Source organism: Coturnix japonica, chromosome 8 (assembly GCF_054131305.1).
Source record: "Coturnix japonica strain WE chromosome 8, WE-NBRP24, whole genome shotgun sequence".
Classification (NCBI taxonomy): domain Eukaryota; kingdom Metazoa; phylum Chordata; class Aves; order Galliformes; family Phasianidae; genus Coturnix; species Coturnix japonica.
In genome coordinates this window covers 24,744,763-24,771,820 of record NC_140670.1, presented here as the reverse complement: position 1 = coordinate 24,771,820, position 27,058 = coordinate 24,744,763, and the positions used below count along the sequence as shown (strand labels likewise).

Below are 27,058 nucleotides of genomic sequence, written 5' to 3'. Positions count from 1 at the left end.
AGAAGGAAGAACTGGGAAAATATTTACACATACATTTCTATTAGTCCCTGCCACCCCTACCCCAATGCCTTTCTCTCACAATGAGTTTATGTGCAGACCACTCACCTCATCTAGCTAAAGTCTACTCCTTAATGAAGACCACTCAGTAAAATCATACAAAGAGACAGTTCAGGGTTTCTTAAGTTAAATCCCAGCAGGAGGGACTGAAGCTGTTTCTGTTCTACATTAATGTGGAGGACCAAGGCTCCCCAGCAGTACATTTACCATTTCTTATCCTGTGATCCTTCAGGTGCCCACCAATGGCACTTTGGGCCAGGAGCGAGGCACACACCCAGCAGTTATCTTCTTCCAGACATCCTACGGCTGCTCAGTTATCAGATATGTTTTATCTGCTTAAACCTGAGTGAGAACATCACCTTCCTCACTGCTGGTCAGCTCCATGGAATCTCATCCCATCATTCCCTCCAGTAGCTCAGTGTCATCTCTTCCAAAGATGTTAATGCAAGTCTCATTATATCCTGTACCACCTATCAGCCCTCTGTGATGGAGTCATTTCCTTGTGTGAGAACTCCAGATTTCAATGAAATAGAATTTCCTGGTCTTCCTGTGTACACACAGCAGCTTTGCAGTATGCACTGCATGTACTTATAAAGGCCAAAATGGAGGCAGTAAACAAAAAGAACCCGCAGCCTTCTATTTAGAAGCAAACAAAACCCTACTATTTCCACACTCCTGTATTTTTGATAAAGTTGACTCATCATTTTGTAACATGACTGGCACAACTGCTAGATGCCCCTCGCAGTGCAGCAGCACGAGCACACATACATCCCCATGGTGGCTGCCAGCCGCAGTCAGTCAGTTTTACGTTCATGCTAAAGATGTAGATGTTTACAAAGAGCTTCCCAAGGATTCCATGCGTGCCCACAGAGACCTTTACCACAGCAGGCTGCTACATAAAGTCCTTTGTTATCTACGCACTTAATCCAAAGCCCAATAAACTCAGTAATTCAGAGCTGGAATTCCCATGAATCTCAGAAGACCTCGGATCAAGTTACTAATGCTACCTTTGTTTATAGGGGTTTATAGGGGTTCATATCTGTTTTCCTGCTGCTACTTACACCACAGTCGTATGTTTTTATTTCAGGCGAGGGGCAAAATGGAATGAGCTAAGACAAATTCACTTGACTTTCTATTTCTGTTCCATCAAAGCTTCCATCTGTCTCAGTGATGTCTAAATGTGTCTGCACCGAACATTTCCAGACCTGTGTTCAAGTCATCTGATTCCAAGTGTCTTCCTTCAGCCCCTCTTGGTGCGCATCAGCCAGCATCCCATTTATGTTTGTAAAAACTACTCCAACCCCTTCACTTTAGGGCGAACGAAAGTACCCTTTGAACACCAGCTCCACATGCAAAGGAAGTTCTTAATATTACTATAAACGAATCCCTTCTCTTCATGTGGCATCTCAGACCTGTGGGTACATGGCATACTGGAGACTTACCCCAGGAAATGCAGGCAGAGCCATTGCGACTCAGCAGCGAAGGTCGCAGATCTGCTCTCCAGACCTTGACCTCAGCTGACTGCACAAATTGCCAGCAGAAGTGGAGAGTGAGGGGGGGAAGGTTCAGCAGACATTGGAGACAGATGGCCCAATTCATCATCCACCAGAAATAAATTAAAAAATAAAAATAAAAAGCTGCTCCAAGTGTTATAAACGCAGCGGTGATTGTAAATTCCACAACTGTGGAGAGCTGCCAAGCCATTATACACATACCAACACTGCAGTCTCTGTGCATAACTCCAGAAAGGTGAAGTCAGGAGAAGCTGCAAAGTATAAAGTGTGTTTAGCTCTCAGGAAATTGGTTTGTAAAATGATTATCCAAGCCCTGGTGGAACGAAAAGCATGTAGAAGTTAGGAACTGATGGGATACTATGGCTTATACATCAACAATGCATTTGTGCAATGCGTAATTTAGTTATCCATGGATGTGACCGTTGCTATTATAGTTATTTATCTTGTTCTAACACCAGTTTTGGTTTGGTTTCACCCTGACAGTTTCCCAGTTTGAGCTGTCAGGCTGTGTGTCCTGCTAAATACAGCACTGCTCAGAAGGCAAAGTGCCTTAAGAGCCAGCAGAGCTCTGTGATGCCACTGGAGAGAAGGAAGGGTGTGCAGAGCAGGAGGTGCTTTCCCCGGATCACCTTGCTTGGTTTCTCTGCAATGAGAAAGGAGGATCTAACTTGGGTTTTTGTAAGTTCACAGAGAGCAGAGTTCCATTGGTGGTGCTGCTGGTAGCACTACTGAATGCTCTGGGTGGTTTTCCAAGCACGACTTCCCCATGGATGGAGACAACAGCAGCCATCAAATTGCTGAATGTCACAAAGCAAGCAGCCTTTTTGCGCAGCCCTTCAGCTCTCTTTCCACACAGGCCAACGTCTATGCACAACACAACAAAGAGTTATTAATACAAGCTCCACAATCAGCCAGTGTGTATCAGCCCACACGCGGAGCTCAGGGCTCCATTCAGGGATTCCTCAGGAGCACATGGTACAGAAAAAGTGCAAATTCCTGCATCGCTGGTCTGAAACTGCCATCCACTGAGCAGCCCTCTTCTTGTTTCATTGTCAGATGACCTTGAGAGGATCAGATAGAAAGAACGTGTTCTGTGTAAGAAGATGCGCTATCAAACGCAGCTGACAATCAAGGTGTCCTTATCTGTCAGTCCCAGAAAGGTCCTGGGTTGCCCTGCTAGGAACTGGTGGAACATCAGGAGCAGCAGCACAACACACCCTGCTGCTGCCGCAGAGCCCACAGGATCCCACAGAGCAGCCACTCCTCCTGAACTCCTCTGTTGCTGAGATAGAAGAGCACCCTGGAAGTCCTGGGAACCTCCCCTCCAGCTCTGTCACACCAGCTGTTCCCATCCATGCTTTGCCCTGTCTCACTGCACATTCCAGCAATGAGCCCAAGCTGCCTCACTCAGCAGCTCAGAAACGGGAGGAATTTGACAAGGAGGCAGAAGCGCACTGCAATGGGCATTACTGACCTGCCCCCTGACAGGAACGTTTCTCTCACTGCTTGAAGAACAGCCCTGCATCCAACGAGCGTCCCAGCTCCTGAGGGAGGAGGAAGCGGAGTAACAAAACAGAAAGCGAGCATTCTCTCTTTTCCTTCACTTATATTCCAGCTACACACCATGCCATTACTTCATGATAACAAAGCCCTTTTCCATCCAGTTTGTATTTTTATTTACATGGGACACTGAGGGCACATTTATATATCTACCTCGAGCACCTGATCTGAGCGTGATTCTCTTACATTTCCTAGGCAGCAGACAGAGACAGCTGGGTACCTGCCCCAAAGGGAACTGCTAAGGGCCATCAGTGCTTGGGCTGACTCACAGACACTATCATTTTACTTCCCATTCTCTTTAGCGAAGTCTTAAAGCACTTCATACATTTTTAATGGAAATGGTCAATTATCCCAGCTTTCCCCTATTTTTCCTCTCTCACAGAACTATATTTTGTTTCTCTACTTGCTCAGGGTCCTCGTGACCAACAGAATCATCTCTGGAATTCAGAGAACCTCGTAACGAAAGCTTTGATTCTGCCCTCCATTTTAGTAATAGGGCAAATACCATCGGCGTTATTTAGTCCAATTTGACTCCACCTGCTGCCCAAAGCTACAGACTGCACCCAAACCTACCACTGAAGTCACTGCCTTTAGCTATGGCTACCATCACATCCCCATCATCTTTATTCAGCAAGGAGAAAAGCATCATCAGGGGGGAAACAGCAAAGAACTGTTTTTTGTATCACTCCTGACATTAACTATGGACAAAACCTGGGCTGGGAAATCTCGTATCCTCCTCTGGGTTGTGTGCTGGCAACTTATCAGACAGCTTTTCCTCCGTTATACAAGGACTTACCTTAAAACACAGGTGAGGCTGTTTTTCATGCAGCTCTCTGAAAGTTTAGCAGCCACTTAAATAATAGCCACCATTCCCAAACCTACCCTGAAACGATTTTGGAAGTCTTGATACAATGTGCAGGCAGCAGTTCCAGACCTTGGTCTCCAACATGGAAGCATTCAGCCACTGTCCCAGTTTCTTATCTAGCCTTACCCAGCAGCCATCAACCCAGTACCTTTTCATTCTTTTCTTTAGCTCGCTAGTTACCCACGTTTCTACTCTGCTCAATAACTACCTTGGCTGTTAGACTCAATGCAGATGAAAATCTCTAACATGCTGAAACTACTGTGCATTTAGTCTTTGACACTGAGCAGCGCAGAGATTCTGCTCTACTAATCCACTTCCCATTTAATGGGATTTTAATTTGATAAACATGAAGATCAGATTGATTTAGGCTGACGTTTTTAAACAGGCAATGAATGTAATTGCTGTGCTTATCAACTGCCTGTCTCCCCATATTCAAACTAGCTGTCAAGCTGCTGTGTTGGCACCAACCAGCCTAATGACAGAACAGCCTGCCACCACCACAGGCACATTCTGTATCTGATGGTCACAGGTTACAGGCACTTAAAGTGAAGATAAAGGCAATGAACAAAACTGCAGCTATGAAGCGTGTTTCTGGATTTTGAGTGGACTTACCTTACCTGTGAGTAATTTTAGGAATGCTTTGCTTTATAACCAATCTGAATGCACAGTAAGACTTCAGTTTCTTCAAGATTACCACATACAAGTCTATTTACTGGTTAAAGATTTTGAGGGAGACTTGATACGAGTTACTTGGGATGCAAGATTTGTTTCAAGTTTTGCACCCTACCCCTTTTTCAGAGAGGTATCTGCTGTACAGCTACTGACTCCAGAGCAAAGCTGCCCACAGTTCCCACGTCAGGTACAGCACACTCAACCATCTGGCTTCCAAGATTTATTGCCAGTGGTAATTTCCTTCTGGATTATCACTCCCCAGGGAAGTCGCTCCATACCAACTTCACTTTTCTGCTCTGACCTTGCTTTGTACCATTAAGTGCATGCATTCCCTAGCTCAGGAAATTGCATTCAGTTCACACCTCCTCCTGCACTTCACGTGAAGCAGTGTCAACTGGTTCTCAGTGGGCAGCAGGGGTGCTAAGCAGCTGGTGGAAACCTACCAGAGATCACTTGCTTCTTGTTTCATTGAAGTGCCCTACAGAGCAAATGCAGTACGTTAAGTTCATTGCTTCTCACTGTAAAGTAACCTTAAGCAGTATCCTATAACTTCACATAGTACACAGAAGTGTGCTATACATAATGTGAATTGTGTACACAATTGCAACATTTCTTTTTTTTTTTTTTTTTTTTTTTTACAATGTCTTTGCTATTTTAAATCAGAAGTATCTGGCCTTAATCTAATCACTTGAAATAACAGCTCTGCCTCATACTTCTCAACAGCTCCGCTAAGACTGACAGTATTGACTGTTTCAGGGCAATTCTCAGACAGACAGCACACACCTGTACACAAGTGACAGCGATAAAACCAATCACTTTAATTGAAGACGTTAAAAAAAATTGTGAGGCAATATAAATGGTAAAAGTATACTTAGGAAGGAAGGAAGGAAGAGCTAGCACTTTCTTAAAAGCTTTAAAACAGCAACAGACGCTTTACAAAAGATCCGACGGAAGAGAATAAACTTCTGTAAACTACAGGTACTGTATAAAGGTAACATTAACAATCATCTTATAAAATACAGCAACAGAAACCATACGGATAATCAAGCTTCTTTGAAACTAAGTCTTCTGGGGACTTGGTTAAAATGTATGTTCAAAAACTATTTTAAACAAGGACTAAAAGCTTCCTATTTTTAATTTACAATTCCCTGGCATAAACATCACACTATACACATCTTCCAAACAAGCGGTAAATACAATTTTGTTTAACCATGCGTGGTGTCATCTTCTACAAAGTCTTTGGCCATTTCTGCTGTGATCACATCAATGTGACTAACCTGGTGGAACAAAATGGAGCATAGTTATTACAGTTTCTACAGAATAAAACAGAGCTTGATAAAGTTTTCAACAAACAGAAATTAAAAGGTTACCTTATTTCTGAATTTTACACCGTAGAACTTGTCAGCTGATTCCAGCAATTCAGGCCTAAACGTTGTTGTAATGAACTGAGCGTGTTCAGCTAGTTCCATAATCATATCTAAAAAGAACATAAGAAATCTTTATTAATGCCATCTTTCTAATAAAGCAAGATATATCTTAATATGAGATAGGTAAAATGAGAGTCCAGTCAATTAAAAATAAAACAGAAATCAAGAAAGAATCCACATCACATTTATATACTATAATAAATTCCAGTCTCAACCTAGACTTTTTATACCATATTAAGTCATAACTCCTTAGCTGCTGTACGTGCCAGCACTGAGTTTCTACCTAAAGCCCATCTCCAAGAGCAAAATGAGGCACAAAGTTAAATTCCAACAGGCGCTGAGACATTTCAAAGAGTGACTCGTATTTGAAATGTTCAGTACCAAAGGTCAAGACAGTCACTTCAAGCACACCTAAGGTAAGTAAGGTACCTGAAACAGCTTTCCTGTGCTGAGCATCCAAGGCTTGGTCAATTTCATCAAATAAGTAAAATGGAGCTGGATCACATTTCTGGATAGCAAATATCAGGGCTAGAGCTACCAGGGATTTCTGTCCACCTGAAAGTTGTTGCATTTCTCTCATTTCACCCTGCTTCCCTGTGAACGATACCTAAGGAAACAGCACAACAGGAAGAAGACGTCAAAATACCGCTCCACAACATCACTTGCTATTTTAGCAAATAAATAGATTGGTTCAACACTGACTTTTAAAAATAAATACTTTAATGTCAATTTAAAAAACTATTCAGAGTCTGGAACACATATTTCTCCTTACCCTTATGCCGACTCCTGTGAACTGGTCCACAGATGGCACACTGCTCTGTGATCCAGATCCTCTTTCACTCTCAGTGCTGCCCTCCCCTTCATCTTGGGACTGACTCCCTTCTACATCTCCTTTCTTCATCACTAACGTGGCCTTGCCACCAGGGACTAACTTCTGGAATACTTCACTGAAATTTTTTGACACCTTAAAGGAAACAATCATTATTACATAATGAAATCAAGTGCAAACAAGAGCAGTTTTTATGCACTTCAAGTATTTGTTTTAAAGTAAGGATATCCAAATTCAAATTTAAGCATCAGCACGAGAGAAATGTGAACACAAAGCTTGGTCTAAAAACATGATTTAAACCAACTGCTTTTCTAGTATGAGTTTTTCACGTATTTCTTCGATGGGGCAGAATTAAAACAGAAAACGGCAAAAGCAAGTTCGATTTATATTTCAGTGAGCTTCAGATGAGAAGCAAGTTAAGAGGATGAGCTTCAGAAGACAACTTTTTACTCTCTGCAGTTAAGACACTTTGCAAACATTAGAAAAGACTCAACTAAAATCTGGAAAATGGATTTAGAATAGATCATTACCAGACCTTCTACAGCATAGAGCTTTACATAGTAACAAGAGTTATCAGAAAGGAAGCATTGAAAAGGTTTAAAGAACTGCTGGAAAGGTAACATAGTCAGGATCAGCATCCATTTAAGATGTCAGCTTGTTTCTTTTGTTAGTATTAATCACACAAAACTCAAGTTCCATGGCGCTGTGTCTATTATTACACAGTAGCTCTACTTAGTTGTGTCTCTTCCCAAACAGCAGCTACATAAGGCTATTTATTTCTATCCCAGTCTTTCTACTTTTTGCCATTTTGTTACCTGCTTGAAAGTCAGCTGAATAGCCTCATATTTTCTAAGCTCTAGCACATTCATCAGCTCCATGATCGATTTGTAGCCCCGGTCCAGCTCCTCTTGTCTTTTTATTAGTTTTTCTTTCTGCTCTGAGAAATTCACAAACTGATCCAAAGCTTTTTTATTAACATGACTGTATTTCTTCAGTTCCGTATTGCACTGCTCCAATTTGCGGAATAACTGGGGGGAAAACAGATGTACATGAGTCCAATATTTCAGATTCGTTTGTTCATAAATAACTTGAAAACAAGCACATTTATTACCTGCTTTAGACTTAAAGTCTGGTATTTTTCAAAAGCCTCCTGTGGAAGTGAACCTAATTCTCGGATTTTCTTCATGCATTCCTCCTTCTTCTTGAGGAGCATGCCTTGCCTATTAGTCATCTTTTCAAGTTCTTTTGTGTCATGGTTAATGGCATCCATATGTTCCTTCTCCATGTTCTTCCAGCGTTCCATGCTCTTTTGCAGTTCTTTAATTCCTGCTTCTGTTTTGTCAATAGAGTTATCCAGATCTGAAATATTGGGGGGAAAAAGCACAAAAGCCAAAATGGTTATGCCTACAGGGCTGCACTAAGACAAAAAGCTGAAATTTTCTCTCTTCCTTCAGAGAGGTTACTTGGTTGAAGTCTAGAAAGAGAAGCAAAGGTAGTGGTTATCGATACAGATGCTATTTCCTATTTGACAGCAACTTAAGTTCCAGGCAATTCAGGAGAGTTTCAACAGCTATACCAAATCATGCTGTGCACGAATGCCTCTTCAGAATATTATGCCTGATGCCAAAACTCTGCTGGATGTCGCAATGTGCAATTGCAGACAATTTCACTTCTGTTCAATTAGTACAAAACCTTGCTTCTGTCTTTTGGACTATTCCAAAACACTTGTTACGCACTATATAACTACTACAGCATAGTCAAAATATATTGCTGCTTCTTATTTTGTGCTACATGTGAATGCTCAAAACAGTGAAGATTTTTCTTTACAAAAATAGTGTTACCAACCATCTGACCGTGCCAGCGTATCCTTCACTCGTTTGTTGATAGCCTCAAGTTCTGATGTTGTGGCAGTAAGAACTGTGCCACCTTCTGTTTCTCGTAGCTCATTCAGTTCCTATGGGACAGAGTAAATGCCATCAAGTTTCAAAAGGGAAGGGAACGAAAGTGTAAGCCAGACAGCCTCCACTGTTCTACATACAACTAACTATCTTCTAAAACTTTAAGATATTTTCATCTTTTACCAGATCACCATTGTGGTAGCCTTTTTAATACAAAAACAGTGCATACAGAGCAAGATTTTTGTTGTTGAAGTTTAAGCATAGCAAGCAATTCAGCTTGGATAAAAGGAAGCAAGACACCACAGATTACACAGAATGATGAATACATATTTATCCCATCAATAACATGTCACAGCTTTGGAAATAAACTGCAAAAACAGACTGCACCAATTCATTTAAGAGAAAATTCTTACTTGTTCCACTTGGTCTAAGCGTTTTCTCAGATTCTCATTGAGATACGTTTCAACTCTTGTAATAATACCTTCTAGTTTAATCCTCTCATTCAAAAGCTGTCTATTTTCCTGAAAAATAACAGTAATTAAGACAGGATATTCATTGCATCAACTAAAATCAAACTACCCACTGAAAATAAAGCTCACTCTTGACAGAACTCTGTACGAAAATATTATGCATCTTTGGACTGTCACTGTTCTTGTAGAAACAACCTGCTAGTAGTGAATATTTCTGCAGCTATCTCGTGTCAAGACAATCATAAAAATCTGTGACTTTCCTGAGCTGGACCAGCACGTGGATCCACAGTTCTTAAACCCAGAAGAGCTTGAAAGGGTACAGCAACACAGTGTTTTTCCAACAACACATGGCAAACACAGCAACAAACTTAGAACTGCCTCATTTAACCCAAAGGTGCTGTTTCAGTTTCCCACATCATGCATCAGACAGTATCTATTTTGAAGTTAATTACTGCAAAGTTCAAAAGTAGGAGCAAGGAAACTGACAATTCCAGCACTACAGGAGTGTAATCCTCAGCAAAATACAGCTAGTAAAATTCATCCAGAATTTGAGAAAAACAAGCAGATAAATTTTGCAAATGAGAGAACTCCAAACATCCCAGGCCACTACTGCTAAAACACTACTCAGTTATAATACCTTCATCATTACTGACTCTTCACATAAGATTAGTGGGAAGAAAAGGCATCACATACAGTTACGAAACATTTTAATTTTATCTTACTTGTTGCAGTTGTCTGATTTCATCATTAAGAGCATCCACACGCTTCTGATCTTCAAGACTAAGTTGAGACAACAGATCAGTTCCCAGCTCAGCTTTCAGTGACTCTCTGGTTGATTCCATAGCATGTAAACTTGCCTCCAAGCTCTGTAAGCTGCGTTGCTGTGAAATAAAGATTAGACAGAATAATTCTTTGGCACGACCTGCATTTATGAATATTACTTCTATATTTATGCAAGTATGAGCTGTCAGATGTCTAGTCATCTTTTCATATTTCAGTCAACCAGAAAGGAAAGCAAACTCAGAAATAATGCCAATAAAATAGTAATATAAAACCAGTAATTGATTTCAGTATCTCTTTACTGTACCTTAGGCATAAATGTCTTTTCAGATTGCTGCCTTTTCTCCTTCAGCATTTTCATTTCTGACAGAATACTGTCTCGAGAGGCTTTGAACTTTCTCTGCTGCGTCTCAATTTGCTGCATTTGGTTCATCAGCTGGTCAATCTCATTATTAATCCATACTGTGGGCTAAGGAAAACTCTTTAAAAGACATTTTATACCTACTAGTGTATTCAGCTTTTAAGTTTTTGCCATATTCTGCTGCCCTGATGAGTCAACATAGTCATCTGTACAGGAGAAATCAAGACTTCCTGACCCTTATCAATGCCAAGAGCAAAACATGAGAGATTCATTTTGTTACTTTCACAACATGGGACTCAGAATAGATGCATCTGAATTTATAAGGAAGACTCTTATCATAGAAAACATAGAAGAGTAGATGCCTTCATTAGAAAACATTAGACCGATACAAATAAACTCTTAATCAAGTCTGAGACAAAGGGGATAATTTTCCAGAACAACTGTGAAATCCTGAGTCACGCTGCAGTTCTTGTAGAGAATTTTAATTTCTGTTGAACTGTTAACACTATGTTTCTCCTACTCCAGATGCACAGTTTAACAAGACACCAATGTAGAAGCACTAAAAGCCAAACAATTCCCAAAAGCAGAGGTCACAGCCAAACATGTCACCCCATATTGAAAACACTTTTGGAAAACTGAATCAAATATAGAACAGTAAGATAGCAGTAACAGACAAATTTTACTTTCAAAGTGTCTTAGGATCCATTTGTGTTACGTTCCAAAACTCACTGTCAGATACGGAAACAACACTTATTACAACTAGTGATCTACCACAGAAATCCTTGTGTGGCATTACCCTTTAGCTATCAGTTGAATCAACACTCAACATACATCCTCTGCAGCTCCCTCCTCAGAAAGGAAAAGTTATTACTTAATATGCCTATATAGTGTCCCTACAGTAACTAACAGAACCAGCCAGCACAAAGAACAATCCAAACAAATGCCAAAGCTAATACATAACAAACATTAGGAATTCTATTTTTCACCCATTACTGTAACTGCAAAAAGAAATGTTTATCATCACACAATCTTTCCCAAAGGAAACAAAAGGATATTTTCAATGTTTCTGCGCAAGTTTTCATTGAGTTTTGCTTCAAGTTCACCAAGTTCTTCTTCTGCCTTTCTAACATCTTTTTGTAACTCAAGACGAGACTTTCTTGTGTCGTAATAACCACCAGTCAAAGCACCACGATGGCTGACTTGATCACCTAAGAGCACAACAGAACAATACTGTAAATTGCACATCATTTATTCCCTGTGATATTTGGAGCAGCTTCTATAGTACAGTTTGGTAGTATGACTATAACATTTCAGCTAACCTAAAGAAGCGCTACAACAGTATAAGAAGTTGCTATTTACAATTAAGTCTTTAAGTAAAGTTCTGTCATTAGTGACATATTTGTTTTGGTGTTCCATTTAAAGCACATTTCTTTCTTCAACACCAACACAGGTTGCTACCATCGCCTTTAAGAAAAAATAAGTAAATAGCATTGCTCTACAAGGCACAGATTCTGCTGATTATTTCTCCCTCAGACATTCCTTAGGAGACTTTTCAGATTGACTTTCAGAAAAAGAGACAAATAATAAGTCTGCAAGGAATCTGCACTGCAGGAATAGGCTACTACCAAAAGATTGCTTTAGGGAGCACAATATGCAAATGCACTCGGTACATGGAATAAACCACCTTGCACTAATGAGTAATTAAAGCCATGCATTTGCACCCTCAGTGGTGTTTTAAGTTGGTGGAATACATCATAAATACTTCAGGAGAACAAAGGTCTTTTGAATTTGAAAGAATGTGAATACCAACAATCTATTTTGCAGTTCTCAGGATAGAGATATATCTATAAATTTTTACATCATAATATATTTAAATTACTGTGAAGAAATTCTGCCTTTTCAGTACTGCACATAACCAAGTGTAGCTGTGTATGTCTCAGTTATATTATTTTGAATAGTCTTATTTTGATAACACTGACAGACTACGCATAACGATTCTCAAGCTTCAAAGGATCCCACTTTGCCAGTAAGTAATTAATCTAACTGTAGTATTTACCTTCCAGAGTAATACAATCCATAGTGAAAGCTCTGGCCAGCTGAGTAGATACTTCCATGCTACGACAAATCAGAGTCTTTCCAAACACATGTTTGAAAGCTTTGTCAAATCTTGGATTGTATCTCAGTTTACTGATCATAGGAATAGCATCCTGAAGGGACAGAGGATATAATAAGATCAGTGCAATGACACAGAGCAAGAATATTGTAACTAATTCAAGCAAGCTCTAAAAAATAAAGAAACTACATCAAAAGTAAAAACATAATACACTGCTTTATAATAGTACATTCTTGAAAGTTAAGCATATCTCAAACTCATTGAAGATGAACGCATGCGTTCACAATCAGACTTCTGGAATGAAGACTTCTGGAGCTCCATATATCACAATTTAGACAATGTCAAACTCCAAACTCGAAGCACAGCACTGCAAATCGTTACTTTGAAAATACATACGGAGATGATACTCTGATTACACAGTCAATACAAATGTACGGAAATCAAAAGCAAGGTTTTGCTATTTTAGATTTTAGAAGCTTGGCTATCTTAGATCTAAAGAATTCAAGTTCAGCAATTCATGCAATTATTATCAGATTGCAGAACTTCCTATTGTTATATTATCACCTACGTACTCTGTACGTAGAGTTTAACTTTGAAGAATAGCTTGTAGCAAAGTGTTATCCAATAAAAGGGTTTCCCATCTTGAGAAGCAATAGATTAATTGCAGTATTTAACTGCAGACATCCAACAAAAGAAAGTGGTAGGCGATATGTAATAGGCACACAGTTCAAATAACAAAGGCTTGTATCGATGGAGAAAACAGATGAAGGTTCAAAATGAACACTCACATTAGTCTCAGGATAAGCAGTATCTCGAACATCCAGCTTGTTCAATGGGAGAAATGTAACTTCACCAGGAAGGTTCATTTTGTTAAATTCCATTAAAATTTTTGTACTGACTTCATCAGAATCCACAATGTGATAAAATAACCTAATTAACAAGCCCCCCAAAAAACAAGAAAAAAAAAATAGAATATTTGAATGGGAACATTTAGCAAGCAGGTGACATTACCTGCCACTATAAAGCCAAGCTGCGTTTGCTCTACTGTTCTTAAGCACTGCTGTCAGAGCAAGCAGATGGTACTATCATGACATAGCTTTCAAATAGCAGTTGGCTATTTAGAGATTACCCTTAACATGAAAAAGCTCCCACTGTTGTTGAAACATCAGTATTACTTACTGTAGAATGCACCACACCAGATGATTCCTAGCCAAGCATCAGGAGTATCATTCTTGGGCACCTTCTACCTGCTTTCCCACTCCCTCCCCCAACTCCCTCCTGCCTTGAAACAAGATTAGGAGAAGTAAGAATAGACTCTTTAAATCTGCAGAATTCTTAGTTCCTTCTTGAAATAAAAATGTGATGAGGCCATACAACAGCACTTAATGAAATAAGGACCAGAGCTCAAGATTCAGAGGAAAGATAATATTTCAGAAGGAATCAGCACAGGCCCATTTGTAACACTGCAGCTGCACCAACTTAATGCTGAAGAGTACATAGTTACCTGTTCCCCGCAGTAACTTCAACACAAGTGTAGAAAGCTGGTTCACACTCAAAGTTGTTCATCACAATGCCATGATAGCCATTTAGAACATGCTGGTTTATTCCTTTCCGACGGAAGTGCTCCAAAACCTTGTTTATACTGTCGATACCATTCAAAATGGCCTGTTAAAGCACAGATGATTACTGCACCACTATTACAAGATCTAGAAAAAGCTATCAGCTTTATCCTCAACTTCTAGAGAGCAGTAACCATCTTTCTGGACAAACTGCAGCTGACTAATGAACATACCTAATTAAAGTTGAGTTTACCACATTGCTTTTTTTAGAAAAAATAAATACAAAAAAGAATTTGGTAAGCTTTCTATTTCTGCCTCGTCTTCCCACCTCTCCTCTAATACCTTAAGATTACAAAATGGATTTCAAAATACTTCTAGAGCTAAAAATATTTGTAGAGCAGCCTACATATTTGACTGCCCTATTTTAAGTACAGGCAGTAAGACTGCAACCAGAGGAAATAACATTAAAAGATATCTTCAGAAGAGTACTTTTCCTTTAGGAATGGGAAAGCAGAAAAGCTTATACAAGAAGTTACAACAAATACAAGGCCTCCTACCTTTCCTGTTGCTGCTCTGAGAAGCTGCTGTTTCTTTTCCAGGTCCTCCCGCTTAGCGGCAAGAGCTTGTTGCTCTGCGTTCTCCTCTCTCCACAGATAACTGCACAATAACCATAGTTCAAGTATTTTAAGGGTGAATGAAGTCCGAAGTTGTATTTTTTTTTTAATCTAACAACTGCTAATTGAACAGAAGGGCTAAGTACAGAAGTTCATACATGGCTATATTTAAAAACATACCTACATGCCATGTTAACAACTACACAGTTGGGGTCCTTCACATTAAGTGAGGTTCAGACATATTTCAATTAATTACTAACTTTCTTTCGCTCTGCAGTTCATCCTTTTTATTTTTCACTTCATAGTACTTTCTGTCCAGTTCTTCAACGCGAGCCTTCACTTCATTAAGATCTTGGTCCAGTTTCTAACATAAAGAAAAGATGACTATGAAACTGCAGCATTATTTAGTTACAATTTTTATGCTCCTCCTCACCCTCCACCCACCCGCCCAAGGAAGAAAATTAACATCAAATCTATAAAATGCTTCTTACTAAGCCATACAATATCATTACAGACAGCCTATGGTAAATGCCACTTCTTTCATAAATCAACTGATAAAATCATTACTTAGCTAATGCATACATCATTAATATAGCATATTTCACCAGAATGCTGTTTTCTTTGTACAACTACATTCCTGTGTTTTTCCCAGACAGACCTGAATTTCAGTTCATCAGACAAACACTGCAGGTGCCCATCAATCAGCACATGCAGTGTAGCAGCGCTGGCACCGGATGCTCTCCTACCCTAGGAGCACCAGCAGAAGTGATATTTCTGGATCTCCCTGCTTTATTTGAAGTTAGAGCTGCTTCTGAACACGCGAATATTAGAATCTACAAATTATGCACATAATACTGAAATCTTCTTCCACTGAAAAGGGTCTCAACTTCTTACTTCAAAACTGCAGTTGTGGTGCAGGTGAAGTGCTGGCAGTAGAGCTTAGAAGAAACTGTTCTCTCCTTTTCCCCCTAAAGAGTGGTGAAACACCCAACATTCACCTCTGTATGGAACAGCTATGTCCAAAACAGAGAAATGCAAGGCAGCTCTGTGTCTCTTCCTGAGAACGCAGGCCAAACACTTTGGGTAAAGAATCAGAAAGTAAATGTGAATAGCATAGCAATGTCTGAAGTAGTGCCAGAGGGAGCTTCTGTAGGTACTTAAAGAAAAAACACTATATACACTTTTGGTTTTATAAGAACCCACCCAAAAAGGAAGTCTTATCTTCCTTTGGGGCACTAAGTTTTATTAGTTTTTCCAAAATTAGATGGGGTGTTTATTATTTCTCACTATTTTGAGAGAAGAGTTAAAATGAAAACTTACACTGTACTGTTCCAAATTTTTCTCCTTATTTGCCTCTGTATCCTCCAAATCCTTGTGTATAGCTGCAATCTGCCGCTTCTTGTCATTGATTGCTTGATCTAGAGACTTCAGTTCTTTCTTTATCCACTTATCTCTTTCTTCTTTGGATGTGAACTGGCTTCCCCGACCCTGTTTTGCATAAAGATCGGTTCTTTCCTGCGTAGCCTGTGCAAGTCTATGTTGAGAAAGGGAAGATGCGCTGTATTATAAAGAACTCAAGAATTTATGAAGAAAAAGCACTGATAACTACCATACGAATTTTTCAGAACAGCCAAATCAGGCTCTGGCTAAAGCAGTTATAAAAAGAATCATGGCATGAACGAGACAATGGTGCAGAATTCACAGAACAGCAAGTTTATATAACTCCACAAAGAGGTTAATTAAGTTCATGAATACTTATTTCCCCACCAGTTCAATACCCAAATCGACATGAGGCTTAATCAAATAAAGAACATACATTGCCACTCCAGCCTCAAATGTTAAATAAAACCCTAAATATACTACACATCTGTTCCAATAGGATTGTGGTTCTTTCTATAATGCTTAGCTCCCCTAGTGTGGAACACTACAGACCTAGCAATTCCTCTCTCTTCTTTCTCTTTCACACTGTTGAACTTCGGCTCCGTTTCTGCTAATTCTTTCTGTTTCTCCTCAATTTTCTCAAGAAGCTTTTGCCTCTCCTTTAATAGCCTTTTCTGAAAGTGAAACAAAGCAATAATTAAAATGAGGTAATAACAGAAACTTTATTAGTATCTTTAGATAAATACACATTACTAAAGAATAATTTAATTGTAAGAGCACAAGGTAAATTTGCTAATCTGATACTACACTCTTTCAGCACTCAATAGAAGTAAATTCCTTTCCAATCAGAACAGTAAAGATGAATGAAATTAAGCATTCTTAAGCAGCTAAACTATGCAACTATGGAAGGTCCTCGTGGGCTGAACAACAGAGTCCAAGTCAATGCAATAAAGAAAAATCAACCTCTTCAACACCTGCAGCAATTGAGCACAAAAGAACTGAAACTGCTTGGTTCTGTAACTTTCAGGATGATAAATAAAGGATCAGACCATAGGACTTGGCTTACATCCCCTAGAAGCCAAAGATACCCAAGATATCTGTCCTGCTTCGCTTACAATACAATGAAAGGCTACAGTTTAAAGACAAAGAAAAATCCACCTAAAATGTAGGCCAAAAAAGCCTTCAGTGTAGAAGCAGACTTCCATGAGTCAATTACATTTTAGATTATGTCAATGTTACATACTCTTTGCTCACTGTTTCCAGCTAATTCATCCTGCAGATCTTTAGCCTTAAGTTCTAGCTTAGTCCTCTGCTTAATCTGCTCTTGTCTTTCAGCACTAAGTTGTTCTTTCTCTTCTTTCATCGCAGAAATCTTTGTCTTCAGTTCTCGAACTTGCCGCTCTATTTCCTATGCAAATTTAAGCACACAGCATTTTAATCACCATATGCAAGTGACACTATCAAACTCACAACAACCATTATATAGATCAATGTAGTATATTAATAAGTATAATTAATTTCTCCAATTCGCAAACAAGATGAAGGCATAGGTTAGAATGTAACATGGTTTTACAGCTATTTGTTAAAGCTCAAAACGTAAGAGCTCTTCTCATTTCAAGTCAATGAACTTTGGATTCTGTGTCTAAATTTAGGTTTACATTGAATGTTTACAATTTGAAAGAATTAAACAACATAAAGTAAAGGAAAAACCTTTACAAGACCCTCTTTTAAGTATTTTTACCTCCATTTTATCTCTAGCATCCTGCTGTGCATCTCTCAGTTGCCTGGACTTCTCTCCGCTTGTCTCTCGCTTGGCAGAAAGCTGTAGGAGAATATAGCAAGTAGCTTAACAAGCAAGATTCTGCTTTAGAAAACCTCTAGTTTCAGAAATGCAAAAATAACACATCGAACTGATGAAAGACAGCTACAGGATTTTAATACTGAATGCAAGCAAACATGAGTAAAAAACCAAAGAATGTCTTGTGATATATTTTGAAGTAGACAAAGTATTTTACCTCATCAAGCTTAGCTCGCGTTTCATTAAGCTCCTGATTATAAATTGTGTATTCTAATGCTCTCCTCATTTTATCCCATTTCTGGTATTGAGCCAGCTCTTCCTTCTCCTCTTCAAGTGTATGAAGTCGCTCTTCAATGTATTTCAACAACTCATTGATCTTTTCTCTCTTACCCTCTTGAAAAAACAAGACAAAAGTTCAGTTAAACATTGTAACACATTCCCACACTTTAAAACTACTCTGTCTCAGTGATTAATTATTTGTCAAGTTACAAATATGAAAAAGAGACCCATTGTTCAGAATGTATTCTTACCTGTTTCTTTCATTAGTGAAATACTTTCTTCTTTACGTTCATCATACACTCTGGTACCAGCCACTTCTCTTAGTAACTTCAGCCTTTGTGAGTCTGGAGCTGTGGCCATCTGGTTGATCTAACAATTGAAGATCTGTGATTTTAATATCCTTCTCTGATATAGCTTAGTACAACAGATCAAACACTGGACTTTGTTATTTATTTATTCTTAATTCTGCCCACTTGTCTCAGGTGTTGGAAAGATAACAGGCATCTACCATGTTGCTTTCCATTTAAGTCCGTTACTTTAGGATAGTTAGTATTCTGTTTGTAATTAGTTTTGTTGATCCTCAAATGCTACCAGTTTTTGTTGAAACACCAAGTTCCAGTATTATACAAGCTTCAGAGACTTTTACCACATCAAAAATACATTTAGAAAAGCTTAAGTGTGGCTTCTAAATCCTGATGCTGTCTCAGTTTAAATGCCTCCAAGAAAATCAAACCATTACACTAAAAATATTAGAACAATTCACATCATGGAATACTCAGGAGACACACAAAATCAAGGTAAAACTCTTTTTTTTTTTTGCCTTTTTCCCCTCAAGCTAAGAAAATATTTAAGTTGTTGATATACTGCTGCAATAACTCAACTTTGCCATTCAGAATACATATAATTTTTGACAGTTGTTTCTTCCACTATGTGAAAAAAAAATCTTACCTTCCCTTGTTTGACAATGTAATACGGATTACTGCGAGAAAATCCAGCACTTTCAAGAAGATTCATTACATCGTTTTTCCTGAAAAATTATTGTGAATCTATTAAAAACGCTTAAAGCAAAAGTGACAGTATAGTATCACAACAACAGATCACATACTGTGGTCACTGTACACAATGCACGTTGTCTTCAACAAAACCCTTTAACTGATAAGAGCTAATTCTAAAATGAAAGGGGGTGGGGGAGAACTGTCTGGAAGAGGGAAGGCAGCACCCAAAAATATGATAGCCTTGGGGAAGAAAAAAGATGTAGATAGAAATACCTCACTGCAAAGAGGAGGCAAATAAGGCAGTTAAACGTACTTTAATGAACAGATTAAACTATGAATTCAAAGAAATCTGCTCTCTTTTACACAAGGACTGATGCAAATGCTGTCAAATTACAATTACTTAGTATTATCCAACTAAGTTAGCATTATTTATTTCTGGCTAGAGATGCAGGTGTTTGATACGACTACAGAATTTTGGAGAAATACTACTCAGCTTATTTAGCTCAAGGAAAGAAGTACCTACGTCACCATTTTCTTGTCTAAGAAATATTGGTCCTTCTTGGCTCCAATGACTCTGCGAAGTGAGACTTCTTCTTTATCAATCTCAAGAAAAGAAAGACCAGTAAATTTAAGTGCTTGCAATAGGTATAACTAATCCAGAATGTTTACAGTATTTTATTTTGCCAGAGCTAACTCAAAAGCAGCTCCCACACCACCTGATTTTATAATATTAGATATGTGAATCTGAAATAATAACCCGTAACCGAAGCATTTAACTTACTGGTAACCTGTTGTCCGAATTGTCAAAAATAATTTCCACAAACGCTGAAATAACACGAGGGCCTGTACCTTCCTAAGAAACAAGATTAGTTCTGTCAGAAGAACCTTCTAAAGAGGGAATCCAGTCCACCCATCACCCCTTTCCAAAGACAACCACATTTCCCATCTCCTTTCATGCATTTCAGAGTCAGGAGTATCTCTATGTAAGGTCCACTATGTACTTTTTCATTTCTGACAATCTTGGACAGATGTTCACATACATGCATTAACCACCTACACAAGAATAATGTATTATTTTGTAATAATTTCCCTTTTACTGAAGGGAAGCAACAAACGTAACAAAAATGTTTAAAAATGCTTCCAAAGCAACTAGTCTAAAATACCTACAAGTCCAGCACTTCACTGAAATGCATTAGCTCGTTCTTTTATCTTCTTGTTATACACCTTCACTTACATGCAACAAAGCCAATCTCTGTTCAGGGCGAAGATGACTAAACTCATCACTGAGGACAAACTGAATTGCTGTAATAAAATTAAAAAATAAAAGATTTATTCTTTCCTTTAGGTAGATATGCAGCAATTTCCAACTTAAGCATATTGTTACACAGTACAAGCACGTATCTCAGTGTTCTCTTCCTCACACACACAAAAAAAATTTGTTGGATCTTTATCACTCAGCCTGCATGCTGTAATTTCAGTCTCTCATTGTCAAGAACTTATTTGTTCATTGCATGAGCATTAACAGGGCTCAATAAGGAAGGATTCATGAGCCAGGCTAAAACCAACAATAAAATACTTGACACTCAGCAATTCATACAGCCACTGCGTAGTATCTCTTGCCTCTTCGAAGCTCCACCATTGACACATCCACAAAATCCCCACCACAATCATATGTTAAAAGCTATACCATAAATTTAGCCACTAAGAATGTCCGAAGTAACTGCAAATATTACTAACAGTTTCCAGCATGGGTATTATTTGGAATCCATTTCCTCCTGTAGACCCCTTTTTGGCACTGCAAATATTAGAATGCTCTTAAGAGAAACTGACTATCATCTCTGTCAAGTCACAACCACACCTTGAAGAACATTTGGATGATCAACTTCAACACAAAACAAAAAAGAAGCCACTACTATTGCCTTTATCCTAATATTATATAAAGAAATCATTCCTTACCATAAAAGAAGTTGCTTTTTCCTGATCCATTTCTTCCCACTGAAAATTAAAACACAAAGTATATAGCCACAAATTGAAATCAATGAACAACCCACATGCTAATTCTGAAATGTTTTTTTAAAACAGACCAGAAAAATATGATCTCTATTTAAAAAAAAATAAAGGTTTAAGAATATTCTGATGTTTTAGTAAAGGCTCAGTGTCTCATCTTTAAGACCATTATTGACTGTATAAGTTCAGAACAGCTTCCCTTCTAGCAATGAAACATCCAAGGCTTTTCATGTTCTCTGCATCAATCATTGCTACCGTATTGCCTCCAAAGCCCTTCAGCTTCACACATCCCCTCACATATCTGAGATTATCAGGAGTTACTTCAAAAAGCCCAGTCTCTTAAATGAGGACTGTCCAGTATGGACATCTATACATACAAAGGTGCTCACAGTTCACTTCTCACTCAGTTCCTAAGGAATCACTCTGAGGTCACAGTAAAAATGAACACTAGATTGCTTTGCCATAAACATGCTGGAATATGCCTTGTAAAATTAACAGACAACTGTAAAAAAGCTTCCAGTGCAGAAAATACAAAGTAATCAAACGTAGGAAGAATATAAACAGTTAAGGACTCATTTGACCATGATCTGATGCAACCTTAATTAGCATGAAAAAACATATTGGAACTCACCAATGACGTTGTGTTTTGAGCTGAATGGATCCACAATGGTTTGGTCTCGGTAGCTTCGAAAGCCCTGAATGATTACCTATGGAGTAAAGCGACAGAATTACCTCTGCTCTTAAGCACTTTTTAAACCTCAAGATATTACACAACATTCATATCACTTATGATACAGAATCACAGAATGACCCGGGTTGGAAGGGACCTCAAGGATCATGTAGTTCCAACCCCCCTGCCTGGCAGGGCCACCAAACATCCACATTTACTAGATCAGGTTGCCCAGGGCCCCGTCCAACCTGGCCTTGAACACCTCCAAGACCACTTAATACACTTGATGTCTTTTCCCTAATCCTGTCAGCTCTCAAGCTCAAGACCAGTATCTTGTATTATGAGACTTGGCCTCCACCTAAGCATCATTTTATGAACTGAGATTTTTTCTCTCTGCTCAAAAAAGATACTGGCACATATCTAGGTCAAAGCAAGACCTAGGAGCAAGACAGACTTGTTTTTTCTTTAGGCTGCACAGTAACACAAAGAAAGTGAAAGGCAGAAATATTGGTTCTATTGAATTTGCTTCCTAAACAAACATATACAACCTACACAATGAATTTAGCTAAAGAGCTACACAGCAGACACTGGTCTAGAAGTACAACTATCCAATTTTAGTCTAGAATGACTTTATCTGAATACTTTAGTTCCACATAGCAGCAAAACTGATCCGGCTTCCAGCACAGCTCAGCATTAATCAGCCCTTTTCAATCATCAAAGCTGTGCTGAAAGGACTCTGCATCAGCTTTCCTCAATCTGACATATATAACAATGTGACATCTGAATAACAGCCACCTGAAAAGCTGCAGATCTTTTAGGAAGACCACTTCAAAATGGACTAGAACTGACATTCAGTCCCTGTGCCCTTCCTTTGCATTTCGCCACCAGAAGAACGTGTTAAATCCTCACTGACATTGACTCTGGACCTGCACTGTATTCATGTCTAGATCTAAGGTAACCATACTGGAAGTAATCAAGGATTTTAGCATTTAATGGATCAAAGTACAGAACACAGGTTTTGGACTGTGTACTGGCTGATGACTGCTCAAACACTGTAGCTGTTCACAGAGGATCTGACGCCTGACCCTATAAGTACTGGCTGTCTCCATCTACCAAATGGGAGATCCTCACAGTAACAGTAAGCTCTGCCTCAGTACCAATAGCTTTCAAAAACCCTGTAGATCTTTTTCTTATCCGAAGCACTGCAACATGCATCATATATTAAACGTGCATCTGAACCAGTGACACAGGTGTACTAGAACAGTACCAAAAGGCATCTGCAAATGCTCCCGTGTCGACAAACAACTGATGAAAACCTGATCTCCATGAAGAATGCGTGCTTCCAAACATAGTCTGAAGCATTATACGCAATGGGTGTCAGAAGACCTAATTAATTTTGAGTGCAGAGAGAAGTAAGAATCCTAGCAGGCTTCAGATGAACGTACAGAGATAGCAGGAAAAAAGAGGACAAAAACTTCCACGGTGATGTGCAGCATATATAACTAGTGCAGGGATACGCTAACAGTAACATCAGCAATGCGAGTCACAGCCTTAAAAACTCTTAGGAGAAGGCCCACACAAGGACTTCATTTATCTGAACATCAGCTGCTGGGTGCTTGTCAGGGGCGAAGCGCACAGCTGGAATGGTCAGTACTCGGCGGCCCAGGCTCCACCCCAGCACCAACAGCACAGTCTCCAGGCCGGCCGTGCCCTGCAGGGCCGGGACACTGTAGTCGCCCCGTCCGAAGGTCCCCAGGGCCCGCAGCGCAGCCCTCGCTCCGCAATGAATGGAAACGGCCGACGGAGCACGGGACCGCCGCCCAAGGGCCCCGCGAGCACCCGAGCAGAGGCCGCAAGGCCCCGGCACGCGCCTCCCCTCCGGGCCGGGCCCGTTCTATCTCCGGAGCGGGGCAGGCCGCAGCAGGCCCCTCCGCCGTACCTGCTTGATGTACATGGCTGCCGAGGATGGGGGAGGGAGGCAGCCGCCCCGCCGCCTCCTGCTGCCGTCTCGCAGCCCACCCGCACCGCCTCCTCCCGGTACGACGGCTCCGAGCGACTCCGGGCCCCCGTTGCCGCCTCCTCCCGCCCCGTCCGGCCGCCACACAGAGCTCGGCGCGGAGCCCCGCTCACCCCTCACGAAACAAAATGGCGGCGGAGCCACCCCTGCCCGTCCCGGCGCGAACCACTCGGCACAGTGCGGAGGGGGAGAGAGGAGAAGAGATCGCATCCCTCACTGGCCGGAGAAGGCGCCAGGCAGTAGACACTAAAAATATCGCCTTTTTTATCAGATTTCAATATCTCTTTAGCTTTTTAAGGGGCTCTAAGGCGAAGCAGCCGTCCGAAACCGCCCGTCCTCACCTACCGAATCCCCCCAGAGAGCGAGGAAATGTGGTTTCTCCCGCTGGGGGGCGGGTTGGGCGCCAAAGGCAAGTGTGAGCCGAGCGGGGCCGCAACGCCGACAGGGAGGAGTGCGGCCTCCCGCCTGCAGGGGGCGCTGCCACGGTCGGGGCCGCCTCAGAATCACAGAGTGACCCGGGTTGGAAGGGAGCTCAAGGATCATGTAGTTCCAACCCCCTGCCTGGCAGGGCCACCAAACATACACCTTTATAGATCAGGTTGCCCAGGGCCCCGTCCAACCTGGCCTTGAACACCTCCAAGGACGGGGCATCCACAACCTCCCTGGGCAGCCTGTTCCAGGGCCTCACCACTCTGCTAGTGAAGAACTTCCCCCTAACATCCAACCTAAATCTTCCCTCTTTTAACTTAAAACCATTTCCCCGTGTCCTGCTATTGTCAGCCCTTTCCAAGAGTTTACTCCCCTCCTGGGAGTAAGTTCCCTTCAGGTATTGAAAGGCTGCAATGAGGTCACCCCGCAACCTTCTCTTCTCCAGGCTGAACAAACCCAACTCCCTCAGCCTGTCCTCATAGGGGAGGTGCTCCAGCCCCCTGATCATCTTTGTGTTCCTCCTCTGGACCCTTTCCAAACTCTCCATGTCTTTTTTGTACTGAGGGCTCCACACCTGGATGCCGTTTAGGACATCCTTTGCCCAAAAGCTCATTGCAAACATGTGAAAAAAGCCATATGCATTTCTTAGACTGAGCTCTATATCACTATACCTGATAGAAGGCAGAGACATGCGGGTAAACCTGCAAGAAGGGCTTAGAAAGAAATCCAGGTCCACTCAAGCAGCAAAAGGCTTCTTGCATGAGCAGAGCCACAACAGCAAAGATCTGCTTTGTAGCAGCAGAGCTGTAACATTCTCTGCAGGAGAAATGAGCTTTGATGAGGAAAAAACAGCTCCCTGCTACAATCCTTTTATGTGTACCGTAGGGATCCTCTTGGTCAGCGTGGTCAGTTCAGGTCTCCCTCACTTTGTTACGATTTAACAAATAGTAACTGTACCAGCAGAGGTGCACAGAGCCAACTACAGCACTTGCCCTCCAAAGCCAGGGACAGAGCCCATGTCCAGCCCACAGCACCTGACCCCTGTGCTGTCTGTTAGCCATGATAATTGCTCGGGGCAACACAAACATTGCCAAGGAGACCACAGGTGGGAAGCATCTCTAGGAGATGAATGTGCACAGCTCTGCTCTATCCCAGCTAGAAATCTGCTACTTCTTGGCAAGGCTTTCTGGGCTCAGCTGGATAGCAGCTAATGGTCATGCTGGAATTCATGTCAATTGATTTTCCAGTTAACTTGACTTAACATGACTGGAGGCGTTACATTAGATAGGATATACCCGTTGTCCCAGTTTTAGTCCCGTAGACCTCAATATTCCGTTCCAGTGCAGTAGCAATTCTACCTCTAAGTAGAGCAAACAGTTCCTTAAAATACAGATATCAAATAAAAATTCATCTAGGGCTCGTTCCAGCACCCTGTGTCTGGGAGCCATCCTCCTGCTGCAGTCAATGGACTTTGGAGCAGTGCCTGCAGGCAGCTCATGATGGAGGGGCAATTTAATAAGGAGGGATGACTCACTATCAACCACTGTCTGCTCTACAAAGGAGTCTCAGAAATGGAGTATCTGTGTGACAGAAATAAACCCCCATTCATAGAGAGGGGGAGAGAGAGAGCATGAAAAACTACATGATTGGTTCACTTGGAGACTTAAATCTGATAGATGCTTACTCACATAAGTAACTTTACTAACATGAGTAGTTCAGTAAAACCCAGCCTGGAAAATGGCCCTCTTTCCTATTCCAAATTGCCAGAAGCTACAAACAAAGCCAGGGACTTCCATGAGGAAAGCTAGTACTTGAAAAGGATATCTAGAGGCCATAAATCCTCCTCAATAACAAGAGGAATCTAAAAGAATTGCCAAGCATCCCAGCTCCAACCACAGAAGCCATTTCTCTTGGTAACCTTTACATTCTACGCAAGTGCTCACAAGCAGGAGGTGAAGCAGCACCACCAGCAGCAGAAAAATGGACCCATTTGGTAAGGCTGACAGTCATGGAGATAGCAAAGTGCTTTGCATTTTAAAGCTGAAGTAAACAGATTGAAATGACTCCGTAGTTTATAATGCAAACCGTGGAGCACAGTAGGACTTTACTACTAAGGCCCTGGTGTCAAAGCTTCATTTGATTTTCTCTGATGACTCAACCTATTTCACAAGCTATTTTCATATTCCTTATTTAGAGAACTTACTCATGTCTCGATAAAAGCCTACGGTGTTATAAAGCCAGGGAACCATAATGTGTGGTGCTGGTAACACCTCCCACGCCAAAAAATCCTACTTCCATATTTATGGGGCTCTTCAAATTGGTTCCTGCTGCTTTCTTCCCAGAGAGTGAGCTGGCACCGCGTCTCCTCTGCAATTAGCACAGAGCTGTGAAAAGTGGAGACGAAGGGTCAGATCCACCCCACCTGCAGCTTCACCCTAATTCAGCTCTGTTACAGGCCACATTTGGTCCCCTGACTTCCCTGCAAGGCAAGTGTTGTTTTTAACACACAAATACCAATGCCTGTGGAATGCCCTGTTCATTCAGGCTTCTGTTCCTGAAAATCTCATCACCAGGAAGGATAAAATTAAGAAGCAGTGCTGACCCAGTGGTGCTCAGAGACTGAACACAGGCTCACCAAGTGGGTGACTTTTATTTGAGTGCAATGGGTCAGACTTAATTCTGTGCCCCCAGCCTGCACGGCCAGGAGTTCAGGAGAGCTACATACAATGTATTTGGGTACTTGCAAAGCACTGATTCTGCCACA

General features: G+C 40.7%; 1 protein-coding gene across 2 annotated transcripts; it reads right to left on the bottom strand.

Annotated features, from left to right (window-relative positions):
• Positions 1-5,462: 5,462 nt before the first annotated feature.
• SMC3 (structural maintenance of chromosomes 3) lies at positions 5,463-23,998 on the bottom strand. Of its 2 annotated transcripts, XM_015867227.3 has the most exons (29): positions 23,788-23,998; positions 21,810-21,885; positions 21,128-21,166; positions 20,406-20,473; positions 19,953-20,024; positions 19,695-19,774; positions 19,125-19,203; positions 18,428-18,545; positions 18,115-18,290; positions 17,841-17,921; positions 17,343-17,507; positions 16,652-16,773; positions 16,040-16,253; positions 14,980-15,083; positions 14,663-14,762; positions 14,051-14,211; positions 13,335-13,476; positions 12,490-12,640; positions 11,489-11,641; positions 10,380-10,531; positions 10,015-10,173; positions 9,236-9,343; positions 8,770-8,878; positions 8,036-8,283; positions 7,740-7,952; positions 6,868-7,059; positions 6,525-6,702; positions 6,039-6,145; positions 5,463-5,945 (listed from the first exon to the last, which is right to left on the bottom strand). In XM_015867227.3, exons 1-29 carry the CDS (start codon positions 23,800-23,802, stop codon positions 5,874-5,876), a joined length of 3,654 nt encoding a protein of 1,217 aa, XP_015722713.1. In that variant the 5' UTR covers positions 23,803-23,998; the 3' UTR covers positions 5,463-5,873. The 2 variants fall into 2 exon arrangements, with proteins under 2 accessions (XP_015722713.1, XP_085410829.1); XM_085554703.1 differs by lacking the exons at positions 16,040-16,253; positions 16,652-16,773; positions 17,343-17,507; ... (8 more) ...; positions 21,810-21,885; positions 23,788-23,998 and having other exon boundaries at positions 14,900-15,019.
• Positions 23,999-27,058: the final 3,060 nt, after the last annotated feature.